This window comes from Myiozetetes cayanensis, unplaced genomic scaffold, assembly GCF_022539395.1.
Source record: "Myiozetetes cayanensis isolate MyiCay16 unplaced genomic scaffold, myiCay2020 scf39, whole genome shotgun sequence".
NCBI lineage: Eukaryota > Metazoa > Chordata > Aves > Passeriformes > Tyrannidae > Myiozetetes > Myiozetetes cayanensis.
Window position 1 is genome coordinate 664352 of NW_026087620.1, and position 20279 is coordinate 684630.

General features: G+C 43.6%; 1 protein-coding gene across 6 annotated transcripts in view; it reads right to left on the reverse strand.

Annotated features, from left to right (window-relative positions):
• RAF1 (Raf-1 proto-oncogene, serine/threonine kinase) overlaps positions 1-20279 on the reverse strand; it is a 36276-nt gene that overhangs the window by 9101 nt on the left and 6896 nt on the right. For 3 of the 6 annotated variants that reach the window (XM_050328262.1, XM_050328263.1, XM_050328261.1), the window contains exons 2-10: positions 17730-17785; positions 11071-11286; positions 9695-9804; positions 8573-8675; positions 6907-7064; positions 5956-6054; positions 4368-4521; positions 1095-1122; positions 875-1002 (exon numbers count right to left, since the gene is read on the reverse strand). In XM_050328262.1, coding sequence (XP_050184219.1) covers positions 875-1002; positions 1095-1122; positions 4368-4521; positions 5956-6054; positions 6907-7064; positions 8573-8675; positions 9695-9804; positions 11071-11286; positions 17730-17785 — 1052 coding nt within the window. Of the gene's footprint in view, positions 1-874; positions 1003-1094; positions 1123-2869; positions 2930-4367; positions 4522-5955; positions 6055-6906; positions 7065-8572; positions 8676-9694; positions 9805-11070; positions 11287-17729; positions 17786-20279 lie in introns of all 6 variants that reach the window. The other 3 variants (XM_050328267.1, XM_050328264.1, XM_050328266.1) reach the window with 3 other exon arrangements.

The following is a 20279-nucleotide window of genomic DNA, read 5'->3' on the forward strand; positions in this document are numbered from 1 at the left end:
AGGGTTTTGTCCTGCAGTTTGGACTCTGCTTTTTCTCCTCATCCACTTTCTTGGATGGCCTGAACTGCTTAAGAAGTTGTCCCAAATTCTGCCCTAGAAACTTAAACCCTAATCCTAGATCTGAAGAAGATCAAATGTTTTACAATCAACTATTTAAAGCCATCTGAAATGTCTAAGAACCTTACTGGCTTCTTCAAAATGACAATGCTGAAATTCTGGAACTCTTTATGCATTTAAATGGAATAAAACAAAAAGATGAGAGTGGAATTTTCACATGTCCAAGTGAGTAACAGCTGTTGAGTCCCACTAAGCAACTGTACTTGCATTTTGAAAGAAATACTAATAATTATTATTCTAACTATTCTTTCTTCCCCTCCATCATCTAAGTTTAAATCAAACCTTTGAGGGAAAACCTGCATTTTGTTAAAGCTGTTTCTCCCTGGGACATTGTGACTAACTTCCTGTGAAAATGAAATTAATATCCACTTTCTCTGGGAGCTCTGGCAACACGTTGATAATAGTGATGATAAGGCTGACCTTAAACACACCAAAACCAATAAGAAAGATGCAGCCTCTAAAGATTTAAAAGGTAATCCTTGAATCTGCACTGCAAAACAATTTCACACTCCTGTCTGAAATCCATTCTCAAAGCAGAACACTTTGTTCTGAGTATTTATAACCCAAGGCAATAGTGTGATGGTTCCCAAATTAGTTCAAATTATATTGCTACTGCAAACACAGTGCAGACCAATCCAACACTACCACAGTTTTTAATGCCTTTTAAGAGCAGAAATTTATCTCAACACACCCCTACTCCCAGCCTAATTTAACTTTTTTTTTTTTTTTTTATTAACACAAATATTAGCACCCTTACAATTTTGTTCTTTTCCTGTGTATTAGATCCAGCAGCTCTCTCTCTTTGGGCTGGGACTGGGGTTTTAGGCTGGGACCAGCCAGTTGGGCTCATATTGTTAGGACTTCCAGACAGAGCAGAGGGTGAGGCTGAAACACAGAAATAGAAGAAAAATAATTTATGAACAAGAAAATAAACAATCAAAGTAATATTAGATATTATTTAGTTTTTGAAAGCATACCTGATTCACTATGGCTTCGAATTGCATCCTAAAACAGGGAAGATGGAGAATGGAGTTAATAAATATCAGAGAGCACACCAAGGAACAAGCAGGAATGGTGCTGAAATTGGTTCTGGCAGTTTTGCTGAGTGCAATATTGGCCAACCCCCTCCAAAAGATGGGTGATTTCCTGGTTACACCAATCCTATGTGCTAAACCCATGCAATTGGTGAATTCTTACAGCACATGAAAAGACTCACAGCATATTAAAGGGTATTACTACCAAAAAAGGAAAGAAAAGTGGGGAAAAAAAAAAAAGACACAGAACAAGAAGAACACCATCAGTGCTGTCTGCATTCCCCCCTGCACTGGGACATGCTCGTGTCTGAGGGCTGGGACAGCTCCTGGCATGGCCTGTCTCTGCAGGGGACAAGTTCCCAAATAGGGCTGGGGGAACAAGTAGAAAAACTTAAAAAAAAAAAAAAAAAAGCCTAAAATATTCTAACTCAATATCCATTTTGAAGTATCTCTACTATTTCAACCCCCAGAAAAAGGCTCCATGTGGTGCCCTCACACAAGCCCTCCTGGTTTGCAGGACATCTCCCCCCAGGGCAGCCTGGCACTGGACAGCAGGGGTGGCACAGGGCACTGCTGGGACAGGGTGACAGCTCTCACCTCATGCCACAGGCACAACACAACTCTACAGCCATGCACAGGGGAAACTAAGCTCTGACAAACAGCACTGCACAGCTTTTCTCACCTGCTATAGGGATTATCCCAAAGAACATACAGGAAAGGTAAAATATCCAGGGACTGTGTAAGTACAAAGCAAGAACATGCACTACAGAAATGTTAAATACTGTCAGAGTTAAGAGAAGGCAATTCAAACTAACTAGTTAGTAAAATAATAAATGTAAGATTTCACAGAAGGACAGAACAAGCCTACATTCCACTGTACAGTTTCAAATTAAGATTATCCTTAGCAAAGCTTCATTTATGAAATGCATCATTTTAGCCCATTAGTTGCATTCTCCCAGGCTTGACCATGTACAGTATTCCTGCACTCACCACCTGAGTGGATTAAAATCTCCATAAACTATCAATGAACTCTTGCAATTATTACTTTTGTCCATTTGAAGGACAGTAAAACCCTCTCAGCACCTGAATGATTAACAAGTGCTGGGTTTTGCACATCAGCCTGAGAACGTAACTGCTTTAAATTAAGCTGGCAAAGGATAACTCATGAATTTTCAATTGTCCTCATACTTATGTATATTTTAAAAAGTATTTTGAACTTCAACCCTGATTTGAATATTTTCTTCTTTGCTTATGAATCCAACAGCAAATAAACCAAACCTACTTTCTTAGAGTTGTTCTCCCAACACAAATAACACCATTCACAGTGCTGTAGTCTGTCAACTTTACTTTGATGTGAAATAAAAACAGTACATGCCCTCACTCTCAGGGCTCTGTACGGTTATACTCCCTAAAAATAGTTTCCAGAAGGAAAAAGCCACCCAAGAGATGTGTTTGAGCAGGTTCTGCTTTCAGGGCTGTGTGACCAAGTGCCTCTCTGAGCCAAGGCTGCTGCAGCTCAGAGTGCTCTGAGCCCACTCAGCTCCACAGAAATGCAGCTCTTCCCATTAGTGTCCCCAGTATTTAGGTACAAACATGCCACAAAGGTTTCCACCCAGTCAACTGCAGATTACACACTTCACGTGGACACTGCCATGGCTCACAAGTTACAGCAATCCTGTTAATCACAAGAAAACAAAAGGCACCAAGAAAATACCTACTCTTCCCCTCAAACAAAACCGTCTGCACCAGGAGCTGGGAGAAGCATTCAGGCTGTTATTCTAGGCCAACGTGGTAAGAGGTAAGAGAAAAGAACAGAGCAAGTACAAAAAAAAAATTAAAAATGTTATGCTAAATGAAAGAAAAAGCAACCTAATTTGGTTGATAAATGGTAAGTAAGTGCAGTAAAATTTTCCAATAGGTATTCCTGCTCAAACCAGAAGTTCACTGGTACCTGTCTCTGCTAAACCACTTTGTTAAGGTGGTCTTTCTCCTGACATACTAAAAGGTCTCTACTTCCTTTTTTCTGCATTGCTCTGGGACTCTTTTAAAGCCTTTTGGAAAAGCCCTTAGGACACAACAAGGGTCAAGCCCTATGACAATGCGAAGAGCCAGAACAGAAAGCACTTCTGTCTTTCCTGCTCTGGTAAGGAATAAAGAAAGCAATGTCTGCTTGAAGTCTCATCCCTCCGCAAAGGTAATTCATCTCTGAGTGCTCCACGATGTTTGGTGCCATCACAGAGGGTCAGCAGAGCTCTCAAGCTCTGAAGAAGGTGGTGATCCTAAGGAAAGCCCAGAGGAAGGGCCACAAAGCTTCCAAGCACAAACACCTCCTGGGGCTGCAGGGCCTGTCCCTCCTCCCAAAGGGCCCCAGGACTGTGCAGGCTCCACGTGCCACAGCAGGCTGTGAACCAGCAGCTGAAGATGCACCTGAACTCAGCAGGCAAAGGCTTTTGCCTGGCCTGAAGAGTGTTTGAACTACTCCAAAGGAAGACACCAACAAACAGTGCTCTGTGAGGCCCTGCAGCCCAGCACTCCCGCCAGCCTTTCCTGCTCACCCCTCCCTCAGTCTGTCAGGGGGAGCACAAAACAGAATTTAACTAAACCCCAGCCACTTCAGGCCTGACTTCTAAGAGCTGTCCCTCACTACTGCCAGGCAAGGTAGGAAAATAAAAGAAAGAGGTGCTTGAAAGCAGGTAACAGCAGAAGTACCCTCAGATAAGCTGGCTTCAGCCCACAAACCCAGAATCACTGTTATCCTACAGGGAGAACACAAAACATATCACCAGTAGGCTTTGACTTGAGTATTCCAAGCCCAAGAACTACACCCAGATTGACATCACCTGTAGTCTGACCTAAAACAAACACCAAACCCACATCAAACCCAGACTTTTAAGTTTGAAAGAACACTTTTAGACATGCCCAACAGGCATTTCTGCAGCGAAGTTGAGCTTATTTTCTCTTCAGATCTGGACAACTCAATTGTTAAGCCCCAGCACATCTTGACATACACCAAAAATCTGCCTATTGGTTCAGCAAAGTTGATAGACTGCAAGAATGAATTACTAACTTTCTATGCAAATGTGTCACCTACGTTGTACATCACTCAGCCAACTAAGGCAAACAGTAAAGCAAATGACAGAAAGCAAAGAAGAAAACCCAACCAGTGGCTATTAGATGGCCAGTCTGAGTTTTAGGTTAACTTTGTGCCAGGATTACCTCAATTATCCTGCTGTCTACAGGCATTGTAGTGCTGACCATGTGGACATTTGGTGTGGAGGTGGAGCGCTGTCTTTGGGACAGAGAGCCCTCAGAGGAAGGGTGGGAGGTGTTGAATGTGAAGGCATGAGGTGTAGAATACCTGTGCTGGGAACTGAGGAGAGAGCGAGAGAAAGGGCAAGTTGTGGTTATTTTTTTTCCCCTCTAGCAATTGAAAAACACTGAAAAACAATGTAACCTGTCCAAAAGCAACATACACAGAATTCCAAAGAGAGAAAAGGTTGGGACTCCCACACCAACTAAACTGTCTGGTCAGCTGAATCATTACCACTTTAACTTAGGAAATAAACTGAAAAAACTGGAAGTTCTTGTCAGCTCACATACAAACACAAGTGTGTTTAACATAAGACTGTTTCTGCCATAACAAATTTTGCCACAGTTCCCCTCAATCCCCATCAAATTACATTTAATATGCTGACAAAATACTGGCTCTGACAGATGAATTCAGGGCTGTGAAATCTAAACAAACAGCTCATTTCAAGCCTGTCAAATGCACAGCTTCAGAGCTAAGCCCTGAATTCGTCAAGGTTTGCAAGACTGTTCAATGCTTTGCTCAGAACAGCCAGCAAGGAAGTCATGAAACTCAACACCAGTTAAAAGGAGGCCAACACTAAAATCCAGTTCCACAAAAAGTCATAAATCACAGCTAAGGTCCCTCAAACCATATTTATCCCAAAACATGCATGTATCTTAACTGAAATCAGCCAGTCTTCCCAAAAAACCTTAAAATCATCTATCAAGTTAGTAAGTCATTGTTTAACAACAGTGGAAATAGAAGGAGATGGCAAAGATCAGTTCTGATGCAGTTCCCACTAAAATAAATAAAGAAATACATAGAACCATTTACAAGTCAGCTACGTGCTCTGTGCCTCATTCCTGAATAGGCCAAGACTTTTCAAAGGGGTGCAGAAAAAACAAAAGCTGGCCTGCCCTCTTCAGCCTCTAGAATTCCAAGGAAAAGAATACAGGCACAAGTTAGGATCAGGAGACAGGCCCCTTGGAAAGGAATGCATGTTTTATTTTAGCATTTAAAATTACAAGAATGTTCTCTTGAGGTATCAGAATTTTCTTGAAGAGGAGCAATTTTGAGTTCTCAGTGTTCTCTCTTTAAACTCCTATCTGTCATCACAACATCACAGCGTTATTTTAATGTATGCAAATCATCCAGCACAACACAAACCCTTGATTACACCGTACTGCCTGATCAGATAAAATTAAATCCATTCACAAAAATACCAAAGGGGAGCCTTGAATTTTCTTAGGCAGAAAAACAAAGGCCTCCAAAAGCCCTTCCTTCAAATTTTAAGGCAGAAAATTAAAAACATAAAATCTCAAATCAACGGTCTGCTCAAATTCAAGAACAAGAAAGGGCACTGCACATCATCTGTGAATGAAGTGGTGTTGCCACCCTGCACATTCATCCCAGCCTTCTGCTCTTGAGGAGTTGGGGCTCTTCTGTTGGCTTGGACTGTTTGTTTTGGAACAAGAGGGTTTCCCAAAGCAGAAATGACAGGCAATGCTATCTTACCTAACAGGTAGCCGGGAGACAGACTCCCGCATCCGCCTCATTGTCAAGGGAGGTAGTGCAGGGACACCACTGTCACTGATATTTGAATTTGGGAACAATCTGAAATATCAACAAAAACAATTACAACTTCAACTGCTACACTACCTCCTGTACAATGCTCTTGAAAGCTCAGATTTTAAAGGGCTGTTTCTCTGAAGCATAATTCACTTGGTGAACACATTCCTGGTTTTGCATCATGTTTTCCCCGTGTGTGGTACAACTAAAACCTGTGCCTGCAGATTTCCAAAAACAACATCCATGTGTTCCTTCTAAACTTCAGATTTTCCTGAAAGGGTATTTGACCCACATTTTTCAAGTTCCTTTGAACCCAGAGTCATCCTCCACTCTAACCACTAGTCAGTGTGAGGAAATGCATAACTGTAGGAGCAAGTTCAGTTACAAAAAAATACAATCACTAAGACACAAGAACCATTCCAGGTTTTAGCACTTCTGCATGAAAGGACTTCTAACAATGATTTTCCACTTTTTTTAAGCAATACTAGGAAGTATTATCCTTCATCTGTTCTTTCATCATCCTGTATGTTTTCAACAGAGTGTCAGAAGTTGGGGTAGTTCTGCACACTAAAAACCAACCGAATCATGGCCTTTTTCATTCCTAACAAAAGTGTTATGTGAGGAATTGCTATCACTGTTCAAACAGAGGGTCATTCAGGGTATTTGTTTGCTCGCCCCAGAATATTAAAATCCAGTGCCAGAGTAAAATGCCTTGAATGTAAACGGCCTTCTTTCCCTGGGAACAGACAATCATTGCTGGCTGTTTCATGAAATCAATGCACAAGCCTGGATACTGATCCACTTCCCAACCATCCAAACATATCACCACGATAAGAGAGACAAACAAGCTCGTCTGCTACAGAGAAACTGCTGCCACTAACAACAAACAGTCCTTACAAGAGCTGCCTGATGTTGCTCCAGTCCACACACATGGTCGGGACCTTGGTGCTGCAGTGCTCGTGGAATTTGTAGCCGCAGGTCTGGCAGCGGAAGCCGTTGAGCAGGAACTTCTGGCAGATGTCACAGAAGGCCAACTTCAGGAAGGTCTTCCGAGCCTGGAAAATACACCAGGTCATTCAGCTGACTGCAGACTTCTCATTAACCCCACTGGGGTCTGCAGAGTCTGTGCTGTTGTTATCAGTGCCCCCAGACTGCTGCTGCACTGAAACCAAACCTGAATATGCCTGCAGAGATTCCCAGTCCGGTTGGAAACCTGGAAGTGAGAAACACTCAGGGTTTTGTTTACAAAACAAAGAAACAAAGTGTTCTGTCCAATGCCACAGCAATTTTTTTGCCCAGTAAGGTGACAGAGCTCGGTGGGTCAAGAACTGGGGGTTTTTGTTTGCTTTTGGTAACACCAGGGAGGTGAAGGAGGATCTGACTGTAAGGACCACCTCGTTAGTATTTTTATTAGTCAAAAGCCCTGGTGCATATTTATGACTAACCAATATCCCTTGCATGAGAAACAAATTCCTTAGGAAATAAAATAGCTTAAGGAATTTCTACTCTTTTAAATGGCAGCCCACAAGTTTCTCTTGAAGCTTCTACAACACAAAAAAAAAGTAAAATGAGCCAAAGGGTTTCTTCCTCCAGAACACACTGGGGAGGAAATCTTGAAGTTTGAGTTTCTTCCAGATCTTGCAAAAAATATTCATTTTCTGGTGACCAACTGCAGATGATTTTTTTTTGTAGTTTTCTAAAAACGTCAAGTAGAAATGATGCCACTTTCAGGTTTTGTAAATCAATCCTAACCTTTCTAATGGCTGTAAATGACAATCCTGCAGGTTTGCCACTTAGCACAATGTATTTCTGGAACTAAACAACAAAAAGGTTAAAACAGAGGAATGGAGTTCCTTCCCATGAAGAAGATGATAATGGAGGAGTTGGGCATTATCTCTTTGTAAAAAAATAATTAGAAAGACAAAACCCACACATATACAACAAACCTTAAAACACAAAACCTTATTTATTTATTATTGAATAAATAATCCATTTTTGAGAAGGAGACTAAAGCCTTTCATCCCCAAAAAGCCACTCTGTCAAACTCCCAGGCAGCATCAGCTGGCAGAGCACTGCCATGACCTGCAGGATTAAGGCTCCCTGTGTATCCAGTACAAATACCATCAGTCCAGTAAATGTCCTGAACTTATCCAGCCTTTTTTGACTGATGAGCCAGAGACTGAAAATGCAAATTATCTCACAGTTCTGGACTTCAAAGACACAATATCTTAATACAACAGTTACATAACTATGTATTTATATAAAATAAAAATGGTAATCATCAGACCTTTGAAGAGTATGCATAATGTGAGCTTTCAGAGCCTCTGCCACCCAGGAATCACTAATGAAATAAACACAATTCTGGCATTTCAATGCAGATTGATACTTAGCCAGTGTAATTTGTGGGGAGTAGGGGTGAAGGAATCAATCATCACTTCTGAAAATCCCTGTGTTTAAGAAGCCAAAAGCTGTCTAATGCCCAAAACATTCTTGGACTGAGCACGTGGTTCAACTGATACAATTTACATCAAAATACAGCTTACAAATATAAAATAAAGCTTACAAAGTTGTGTGTAGTGAGTGGCACATGATCAAGGAAGTCCACCTGCAGCTCCTCTCCAATCAAGGAGGCAGCGTCCGTGTTCCAATCCAAACGCACCTTTTTGCTGAAAGACAAAACACAGGACACAAAATTCCTCAGGAGATAAAAAGTCTGGCCCAACCAACCACCTGTGCTGTGTGAGTTTTCCTGAGTGAACTGAAAAACACCACACAGAGCATGGCCAGCCTCCTGCAGGAGCTCCATCCCAGTGCCCTTCGCTGACATCACGAGGAGCAGCTCTGACCACGCAGCAGGTCACCGCTCCCTCTGCTCGTTTTTAACATGAAAGACATTTTTATATGGATGTGTTATTTCAAATGAGACACCTGGAAGCCTGAATGGAGTCCCAGAAATACCCCTGCAAACAAAACACGAGAAATTACAAACTCAGTGACTCAGTGACATGAAAGTGCTTCGGCACTGAAGTTACTGGTGACGCCAGAATGGCCTGAGTTCCACAGAGATGTAACCCCCCAAATTCCTGCCTCGGGACTGAGCCTTCCAGGAGCATTAAGCCCAAGCCTCACAAGTGAAGTTAAGTGTATTAACTCCATGAGATACCTTCACTCCCTCAGCTTGTAAAACAATCATTTGGTATTTAATAGCAGCATCCCCAGTCCTACAAAAAAACAGGGAATATCTAAAGTGAGATTTAAATCCAAACATTGGAAAGTTGTACAGGAATCAGAGCCTCTAAACTGAGCACACAGAGATGTCCAGTTAAGCTGGCTAAGAATCACCAGCACTGAAGTTTACCAACTACATATGCAGCAGTGAAAGGCATCTCAAATATGAAGGCATCACTTCATCCAGAGTATAACCAAAGCCTCAGTGAGACCTTCCAAGCACTTGAGTAAATCCCTCCATTTTCAGTATTTTCGATATTTAGCTCTAAACCAAACTAGAACTGTTAATACCCTGGAAGTTGAAGGAGTATCCCCAGAGGAGGGTAACAAAAGCACCATGGAAGAGTTCACAACCAACCCGTGCTTTTCAAAGGAAGCAGCCACAGAGAAGAGCATTGCTGTTGCTGTGCCACACCCAGGATTTTCACATTCTCCTGCTGAGAAGTTCCCCTCTTACCCTTTTGTCTCAGGAAGTCGAAACACTGCACAGCATTCTGGCTGCAGGCCTCTCACTTTCAGTGCCTTCATCAGGCAGTCGTGCAGGGTCATCCCATTTCGCACATTCACCTGTGACCAACGGCAAACAAAGCCAACAAAACCTTTACTCAGGGACTGCACAACTTCTTTAAGCTTTTCCAGCAGTGGAAGGCCATTTTTTCCTCATTTTCTTTAGAAATTCCAGTAAAACCACACAGTTGTTTACTTTGGACAAACAGATAAGCAAAAATTACTTGTATGATGTAACCACAAAGTGCTGTGCCTTCCAACTTAACTCACTGCACATGAAGCCAACCTGCCAGGCCAGCACATCTGCTGCCACATCCCCACCTATTGTGTACCCCTGCAAAGAAGTTTTGAAGCCATTTCATGAACTCCTTGGTTTCTTACAACCCCTAAGTTTCTATCAAAGGGGATTTTATACAGGTAGGTACAAGCCCAGAGAAGTAAATAAAAAATGGAGACAAATGGAGTTACCTGAAGTACAGACAAAGGCTTGATTTAGACTTCAGGGAACTTTGTGTAAGACTATTATTAGTATTCTCAGCTCCAAGAAACTGAGCAGAAGTGCTCCCCCAAGAAGTTTCACTTCAGCTTTAACCACCACATTTGACTGTGGGTATCCAAGTGAGGAAAACGGTGACAGAAGTGACTGTCCTACAGACACCGCTCTTTGGGCCAGCCAACGACTGCTTTTTAATGGGATTTATGTAAGTAGAGTATGCAGCTTGTGCACACTGGAAAATTCACAGCACTGAGGCAGAGAAATACAGGTTCTGAACATCCCAGACAAGAGCAACAAGGCTGGGGAAGGGACTGGAGCACAAGTGCTGTGAGGAGAGGCTGAGGGAGCTGGGGTTGTTGAGCCTGGAGAGGAGGAGGCTCAGGGGAGACCTCAGCACTCTCTGCAACTCCTGACAGGAGGGGGGAGCCAGGTGGGGGTTGGTCTCCTCTCCCAGGCAGCTCTCAGTAAGACAAGAGGGCATGGTCTTAAGCTGTGCCAGGGGAGGGTTAGACTGGATATTAGGAAGAAATTCTTTACAGGGAGGGTAATCAGGCATTGGAAGGGGCTGCCCAGGGAGGGGGTGGATTCTCCATCCCTGGAAGTGTTTAAGATGAGACTGGATGTGGCATCAGTGCCATGGTCTGGTAACTGTGGTGGTTGTGGATCAAGGGTTGGACTTGATGATCTCAGAGGTCCTTTCCAACCCGGCTGATTCTCTACAGATACAATGCTTTCAAAACATGTCCCCTAGAATGAACCAGCTGCTGACAGCCTGAGCCCCAGCAGTGTCAGCAGTGTGTTCAGGCAGTGCTGCAGGCAGACACACTCACCACGGTGCGCTGCTTGTTGGGCAGGAACACGCGGATGGTGTTGCTGGTTTTGGAGGTGTCGGATATTTTGCCATCATCAGAGGCTCGGCGCTGGTAACCAAACTGCTGCACTATGGTGGGGGAAATACAGTTGGGGCCATCAAACACAGAATCCTTGAGTCCAAAGCCATTGCTGATGGTCTTCCAAGCTCCCTGAATGTGCTCCATGGGTGTGGTCTAGGGAACAAAAATTGGGAGAGTCAGGGAAAACGACAACATCCTTTGGGACTTTGTCTTCCTGAGACAACAAACCTCAGCTTTTCTGAAAGCATCTGAGAACTTCAACAACATTTTTTCCTTTTTTTAATACTGTCACAACTTACACAGTATGGAACAGCATAAAAACCATCTCAGCCCTCACACACACTGTGCTCAGTTACATTTCAGCATCAACAAAGGCTGAGATTGGGATTGTTCAGCACGGAAAAGGCTCTGGGAAGACCTCATTGTGGCCTTCCAGGACCTGAAGGAGCCTGCAGGGAAGATGGAAAGAAACTATTTACAAGGGTCTGGAGGGACAGGACAAGAGGAATGCCTTCCCACTGCCAGAGGGCAGGGAGAGATGGGATATTAGGAAGGAATTCCTGGCTGTGAGGGTGGGCAGGCCCTGGCACAGGTTGCCCAGAGAAGCTGTGGCTGCCCCTGGATCCCTGGAAGTGTCCAAGGCCAGGCTGGATGGGGCTTGGAGCAACCTGGGCTGGTGGAAGGTGTCCCTGCCCATGGCAGGGGGTGGAATGGGATGGGCTTTAAGATCCTTCCAACCCAAACCATTCTGGGATTCTATAAACCTCTCCCAGTGCAAGGACACAACCAAGCCCCTGCACACTCCCAAATCAGCACACAGTACATTTTCAGCACACACACAGACAAAGATAAAGGTGTCATTGTACATTTTTTCTCCCAGCCATCACAACTGCGACACAGCTCAAACTCCAAATTGTACTCCAAAGGTATCTTATTCAAAACTAAGTGAAAAGAAAGTCTGTCCTCCTTTCCAGACTTACAAGTAGTCAGATTTATTACCAAAGGTTGAAAAGTACAATTAAAAAATAACCACTGAAAAGGGCACAGTAATTTATGTCCTCCACAGAACTGCAGCCTCTACAAACACCTGGGAGAGCAATGCCAGGACTGTGCAGTGCATCTGCACACCTTCCCCATGGCAGTAGCTGCTTCCAAAGTCATCTCCAGTGGCTGCACACACCACCCACACTCCTGATCACCTCTAGGAAAGGGGATCAGAAAGTCGTAATAGAACTGTGAAGCCAAAAAGCAAATCAATCAGGACATGCCAAAATCAGGGTCTTCCAAGCAACCCTAATTCAATCCCCTCACGGTCCAGGTAAGACTTGGCTGGAAGACCTGCAGCGTTTCCTGCACTCACTAACAACCTAATCCAGTAGCCAACACTCCTCACTAACACCCACCACGAGCTATTCCAGCCTCTTTCCATGGTCCTGCACCTCTTTAATTGCACATTACTGGAACCCTCCAGCTCATGTTTATGTCAGAGAAAACACTAAGGTGTTTGCTACAACTGAAGAGGTAAAACAGTGGAATTCTTGGATAAAAAAGATCTCCACTAGTGCCAAGTCCAATCCACTTCGTGGGCAGTCCCCCAGGTCTGCCCAGCAGCTGGCAAGGGAACACAACACAAGCTTCCAGAGAAAGGTGTGGTTCCCACAAGGCCCCCCATCACATGCAAACTCTGCAGCAGAGCCCTGGGCCTGCCCCCTCACAGGATCTTTGGGTCAGCTCCTGAACATCTTTCACTCACAAGGTGTACAGTGACAGCAAACACATCCTCCTGCCAACCTCGTCACTCCTGCACCCACCCCATCAGCTGAGCAGCTCCAGTTGTGAAAAGGCCCAAGACCTTTAAATGTAAGTAAAACTCAATATCCCACTGAAATCTAACACAATTCAGGCACCTGGGATTTCTTTGAATTTTTAAATCTGTGGCACATGACAACAGTCTTGTAAAGAGGGAACAATGAACAGCAAGACAGAGACATTCTGAATAAAAAGGGCAGATAAAATCGAGGAACCCAACCCAAGTTCACCACACATAAGCAACTGCAAGGACAGCATCTCCCAGTCCATAAGCACTGCCCTACTGTCAGGCATCAGAAAGGTGAATAAAGTTATGTACAGTTACAACACCCACACAGTGCACATGGCAGCTAAAGGAGCAGCCAGGTAGATGGCAGCAATAAACCTGAGTGGAGAGAAACTGCCAGGTAAGAGGGGAAAGGTGAAACCCAGCCAGCTCAGCCCCCTTCCTTCTCTCAACTTACCCCCTATGGAAGCTTCTTGCTTTCACCCCTCCCCGTAATACACGTGCCAAAATAAGAGGAGACCAAGTTGGGAAGTTGAGATTAGGACTGGCAGGACAGTCATCAAATCCCTCTTGATTTCAGTGCTGATGCAGGTGACACCACCTCAATGTTACAGCCTATTTAACATCCTGACCTGCTGCCAACACTGCCTGAAAAATTCCTGACACAACAGGAAGTACCAAGAAACTCAAACCTGTGCTCTGACAAAAGGTAAGTTTGGTACCAAGCTGACTAGAAAATAACATTTAATGACACAACAGAACATTGCACATTCACACACCATTCTAGGTGGTTCACTGAACACTGAACCAAGCACAACTGCAGGACACAACGGTCTGTGCCACAGGACACAGGTCTGAGTCCACCTTAGCAGAGAATTCCTGGGTAGAGCACAGCTCACTTTTCCGAGCCCAGGAACCCATGCCCTGGCATCCACTCCTCCATTTACTCTGGGTATTTTGCTCCAGGCAGTCATTGATTAAAGGCATTTTTAGTGAAACTACATTCATTTATTCCAAATCCGCCACGATCCACACCAGTGAAAAGCTGTGTGATATGTTTTAGAGAGAAATTTCACTTAAACAAGGAAAGATTTTACAATGATGCCTTTATAAATATATTATTCTTAGTTTGTCTGTTCCAGAAAAACTATGTTTCCTTCCTTTAAACGAGTTGCCAGCATGTTTCTGAAACATAATCATTACCAGGTATAACACTTATGTTTATGCCAGGCTCAAATAAATAATCCAATGCCACCTGAATGTTTTCCTGCATCTTTCTAAAACTTTTCCAACTTTTCTCCCTGCAGCTCCTCACTTCCATGACAATGACTTCAACCAGCCTGTCCACAGCTGCAAACTGCAACTGCAGCATTCCAAGAGCATGTGAAGATAGTGCAGTGTGTGAGTCCTGCTGCAGATGCAGCACTGCAGGAAGCTGATCCTGAGCGGTTTCACATTACATGTTCAGTCTGAGCAGAGAAATGAGGTCATATTTTCCTCCCAGTCCTACAGGAATACAGCACGCTGCGACCAAGATGGTACTTTTCATTAGTGCTTTCTGGGTAATTCCAGATCCTGATAATTAATTCTTTGAATAATCAAATGCACAGAAGGGTTGTGGAACGTGCACATCTGACAGAAACAAATTCCTGGAGATCAGTCCCTCAGCCCACTCCACGCACTCGTCACTCATCACATTCAGAAGGTACTTTCAGTCACTTTCACATTTTCCATGACCAGGAAAAGTGTTTAGTCTGCACTGCTAACAATTTCAGTCTCCCTCCCTCCCTAAGAAATGCCAAACTTGGAAGTTCCCAGGATACAGAGCTCAACTCCTCTCTTAGGTACCTGCCCTTTCTTTTTATTCTGAAACAAACACCAAAAGTTTTCCCAGCAATGTAAGAACAGTTCCAACACACACACGTGCTGCCATTTTTATCCACCCAATTAACAGTCACATTTAATTAAGTCATATTTCATGAAATACATCTACAAAGAACACAGCCCAGAATCCATTTCAAACTTAACATTTCTGTCAGTAAATATAAGCTTTGAAAGTTGCTTATAAGCCATGTTTTCTTTTCTGACACACATTTAACTGTGGCCTTTTCTCCTCCCATAGAGTAATTATTGAGGGATTTCATATTGCTTGGGTGACCCCTTGTCTGGGGACAAACAGAAACCCACACCAAACAAAGATCTATCATGAAACAGAGCAGTATCTTTTTTTAAAGTAGCTTTTCAGAGCAGTAGAAGATAAACATAGACACGTTCCTATATTAATAAATAAAGCTGTGATCCATGTTAACATGCAGGGCACGAGTTGGGATCAGTTTAACAACCCAAGCCCATCTCTCCTACATCTCCAAGGTTGGTGTTTTTCCCCTGTGTGTCCTTCATTTTAGGAGATGGATGCCAAAAAGTAAACTCCTCCCTAGCACAACTGACAGAAATTAAAAATTAACTGGAGGAAATGTTAGTGTTCAGGGAAAAAAACAAACTCAAAACAGAACAAAACCAACCAGTACAGAAACATATATAACTTCAGCCTCAGCTGTTCTGATCTTGGAAGTATTTTGCTCATCTTTTTCTTTATTTCTCACAACCATTCCCCTCTTAGTCACTATTTACACACAGTAAGAACATTAGAGAAACAGGAGCACTGAACACCCTTGTGTTTAAAAGAGAGATGCAGAATCCAAATCCTTCCCTTTCCCAAAGCAACAAACCAATCCCAGGTAAAAATAAAAATGCCACAGGTTTTTCCAAGCAATCAGAATGTTTTTAAACTGTGGTTAAGTACGGGTGCTGAGATTATATATATTCACAAAGTGTATAAAACTGCCACAGGAACACCTTTAAAAGGAAAAAGCAAGCAAGGAAAGTACACCAATGTTGCACATAAATCTTGCAGAAGTTTTGCTAACAAAGCACCAGAACTCTTTGTCCCAGAGTAAAACCTCTGCTTCTTCTTTATATAATATTTTGTAAATTTTTATCTGATGTGCCCTTAACATGAAGGCTATTAACACTGAAGTGATACTGCAAACATTCTCCTTTATTAATTTCATAAATTCAAACACATTGCTAGAAACAAAAAGCATCCTGAGCACTGCTTTCGTGGATCTGATCTATCAGAATCACATTATTTGACACTCTTGGACTTTTTGTTTCTTCCCCATGTTAAAATCTTCCTTCAAAGAAAGATTTCCAAAGGTAGCTCTTGCAAGCACTACAGAGGTGGGGTTGTGAGTGTTCTGTCTTTCCACAGAGCACACACTTTGGACAAGCCTTTCTGGTCCTGTGTCTCCATCACTGCACATGCACTCCCAGTCCCGTGCCATCTGCATTCCGACCTTGCTCATGCTCCACTTGTTTCAAGGCTGAAAGCCCCAAACTGTGTTTGCAGTTGCCTGGAACTCGTCCACTTTCCAGCCAAGACGACAAAGTTCCTCAAATGTCAGCAATCCCCCAAATGCCCTTCCCACACGAGTTCTCAGGGCTGACCAAGCCACTGAGAACCTCAGCACGAAGAATTCCTGGCCCTGCCCTCCCTCAGCTGGGCAGTAAATGAGGAGCAGCCCTGAGAGCTCCCCACAAGCTCAGCTCAGCTGGCAATCACTGCAGGGCACAGCTCCACAGCTCCCTGCTCGTGGAACACGCTGCAAAACACAGCCAGTGCCAGCTGAGCTGCACAGGCAGCACAGCAGGCAGGGATCAGCTGGGCCAAGGCAGCTCTGAGCTAATAAATTCAGTTTATTCAATGTGGGCTCTGGGCCAGAACCAGCAGTGCCACGAGGAGGTCAATGCTGGGATTCCAAGAGCCTGGGCATGGGAACAATGGATGAGAGGAGAACAGAGCAGAAGGGCAAGATCATCAAGAAAAGTTTGAAAAAGCCTTGAGATAGCTTCCTGAGAAGATAAAATAAATGATTTTCCCTTACATTTTAAAATAAAGTGCACCTGAGAGCAGGTGAACGCATCTCTCTGCAATAAGAACTAAATCTAACACGGTACTACTTGAGTATTTTAACTACAAACTGCCTGGACAGCTCTAATAACTTTATTTTATTGGTTTCTATCCACCTGTATTTGCAAAGAAACCTGTATAAAATGGCAAATAAAAATGGAATGTGCCTAAAAATTAAAGACTGTACACAAGCAAACTTACTTAGACTACGTCAAATATTTACTAAATTACTATGTCTTGAGAGTCTTCGAAAAGATACTCTGCTCCATTTTAACTCAATCTTACATTATCTTACTAAATACATCCATGGAACTCCAGTTCTGCTTTGGGTGGGCTTTTATTTATTTAACAAAGTGCCAGAACAGCCTTTCTGCCTCGCAGATAGAGTTCTAAGATAGCATCACAGACACAATGTCCATTAGGTCTGGGTTATTCCCACCAGAGCTGCAGTTGTGTGCAAAGGCAAATGCTGTTTGGAGAAGACAGGCAAACATCAAGATCTAAAGTTCTAAACCAAGGGCTTTTCCCCTGCAAAGTAAATATCCCTGGAGACCGACTAAAGTAAGAGCTGAGGTTAAATATACACTTCTGATAAAGCAAACACTGAAACAACTGTAGGTTCCATAGCCATGTTGTGGTATTTTAAAAAAAAAAAAAAAAACAAAAAGCAAATTTTAGCAGCAGTGCAAGAATACAAGCACAGAGCTTGGCTGAGTTTCCCTGCCCCCAGGAAAGGTCCAGGCACCTCAGGATAAATAATGGGGCAAGATAAGGAGGAAGGGGGATACAACAAGAGAAAGTTATTTATACCTTCAGTTTTCCTTTAAGTGAATGAAGTCCTATGACAAAAGGATGAAGCACATCATCTGTGGAAGGTAACACAAAAACAGAAGAGATTTACTATTTTAACAAACTACAGATCAAATTAATAACAAAGAAGCCCCTTTGTGAATTACATCAACAACAGTTAAATGATCACCCTCCCGATGTCAGAGTTGTCAGTTCTCAGCATTTCTCCCCATTTCAATCAGACACCACGGCCAAGGCCGGACTGCAGGACAAGCAGAGGCCACCCAGTCCAATAGAACATCATTCCCATTCCAGAGCACTGCAAAGATCCTTTAAGCTCAAAAGTAACCAAAGTAAAGATGGAGTTGAAAACTGTCTTCTCCCCCAGCAGTTCCTCACTCACACAAACACTCTGCTGACTCACAGACATGGACACCTTGGATGCAAACCAACCAAGAGCAGAAAGCAGCTGAGCCTCTGAAGGCTCTCTGGGGCACTAAGCACTACTGTGAGAGCAGTACCACCTCTCTCACATCTGCCTTTGTATGAAATGAAAGAGAGCACAGGTAACAAAAACATCAACAGGACAGCTTATACTGTAGCTCACCTTTGGTTACAAGTACCCTCCCTTCTGCACAGAGCAGGTGGGGAAAAATCAAAAGAATAAACCAAGCTGCACTGATCTTCCCCTGACAGCAAACTCCCAAAGGCTAACAAGAAAGCAGAAGAATGCTTTGGGACCTTCACCTTGAGCCACCTGGCCATTGAAACATTAAAAACAACCTCCAGTCTGAACTGGGCATTTGTCCTGCTTCCCACCTCGTGCACCTCTCTGCAGCATTTTGGAATGTGACACACAAAATGGTGTGGGTATGATTTCCATCGTGGCCAAAGAAAACCAGGGAGACTGCAAAGAAGGGAGGAAGGAATTGTGAGATCTTCAGTTGTAACTGAATACAAGAGAAGCCACTGAATCCAGTCAGTGTGACAGATAATGGTGTATGAAAAAGAAGATAAAAACTTGATGGGGAAGGGTACAGAGTTTACAGAATGAGAAGCCAAAGTATTTTTTACTGTAAAATCAGACAGAAGAGAAAAGAATCTCATACACCAATCAAGAAGAGAGGGTACAGCATAAAACAAGTGTGATGGGATAAGGAAGCAGCAGATACAGTGTTTTTACCTGCAACCAAAGCAACAGTCGTGAGGGAGGACAAATCACATCATACTTGACAGATGAGACACGTGACAAAAAAATCAGTAAGGACATCTGTTAATAGAAATGGCATCAAGGAGGATCTAAGTGAAAGAGCTGTCAAAAACACCGGCTGTTACTGCAGATGTGAGAGCCAAACCCAAGACAGACAATTGTTCAGCAAAGACAATGGCAAAGCCAAGGGAGCAGAACTGAGTGTGGTCTGGAGGAGCTGGCCTGTTTGCAGCATTTCCACCTGAGCTGCACTGGGCAGCAGCAGGAGGAGCGAGAGCAGCAGGTGTGCTGGGAGGGGAGTGCTGAACCCACCCAGGTTAGCACTGATCCCACTCGTGTCACACCCTGCCTTCTGCTCCAAACACACACCTGAATAACAAAGAGCACACCAGGCCCAACAAAAGCCTGGGGTTTGTGCTCCAGGGTTGCCAAGTCACTTTTGAACCAGATGCTGCTGGTTTGAGCAAACACACCTGAACAACACTGTACCTAATACATCTGACATCTGCATGTGACACCTCCCCAGCTGAGCCCCAGTGTCACACTCTGAGCACTCCTGCTGTTTCCTGTACCTTTCATTGCAAACACTTTGGTAAATGCACCCCTTTGTCACTGGTAGTGCTGGAAGGCTATTCCCAGAAAACAACACACTGATTTCCCACTGGGTGAAGGAACCATCAACTTAAAAATTTATCAAAATCAGCCAGGCCCTTTAGAAGTTGTGACAAAAAACTCCTACTACACTTATTCCTGGGCTACACTGTTAATCCCCACCTTTAAAAACCACATTGCCTTTTTAGAGTCGCCACATGAGAAGCTGAGAAAGACACGACAATCAATATACAAAGGAACATTAAAAAAAAATCCCTCTGCCAGACATAAAATATGCACACAACAGTGAAAGAATCTCCTGCAGTCCCAGGGCAGTATTATTTATGGTGACAGAAGAAAAAATATTTTCAATGAAAGACAATTATAGTCTCAATCTGCCCAACAATTTTAATGAAAATTTTCTTCAGAGCATGCAGCACTTCTGTAAAACAAAATTACTGCAGGTACCGTCCTGTAATTCAACATCACAAGGGCAGATCTTACTGGAATAGGTAAAAATAGCACTAGTGAACATGCCAAAGGACAGTCTTTCCACTGCAGGGCCAGTGCTTAGATTGCAACATCAGCTGGCTCTCTTTTTGTAACCTCTTGATTACCAGTGCCGCAGTCCCAGTCACTGCACAGGGCTGGGACACCTGTGAGGAGGGGGTGCCTGTGTGAGCCGAACCCATCCCTGCCACGGGCACCGCTGCAGCAGTGAGAGCCTGCTCTGCTCAGCGGCTCTGCAGCACCCAGGGTGATGGCTCTGA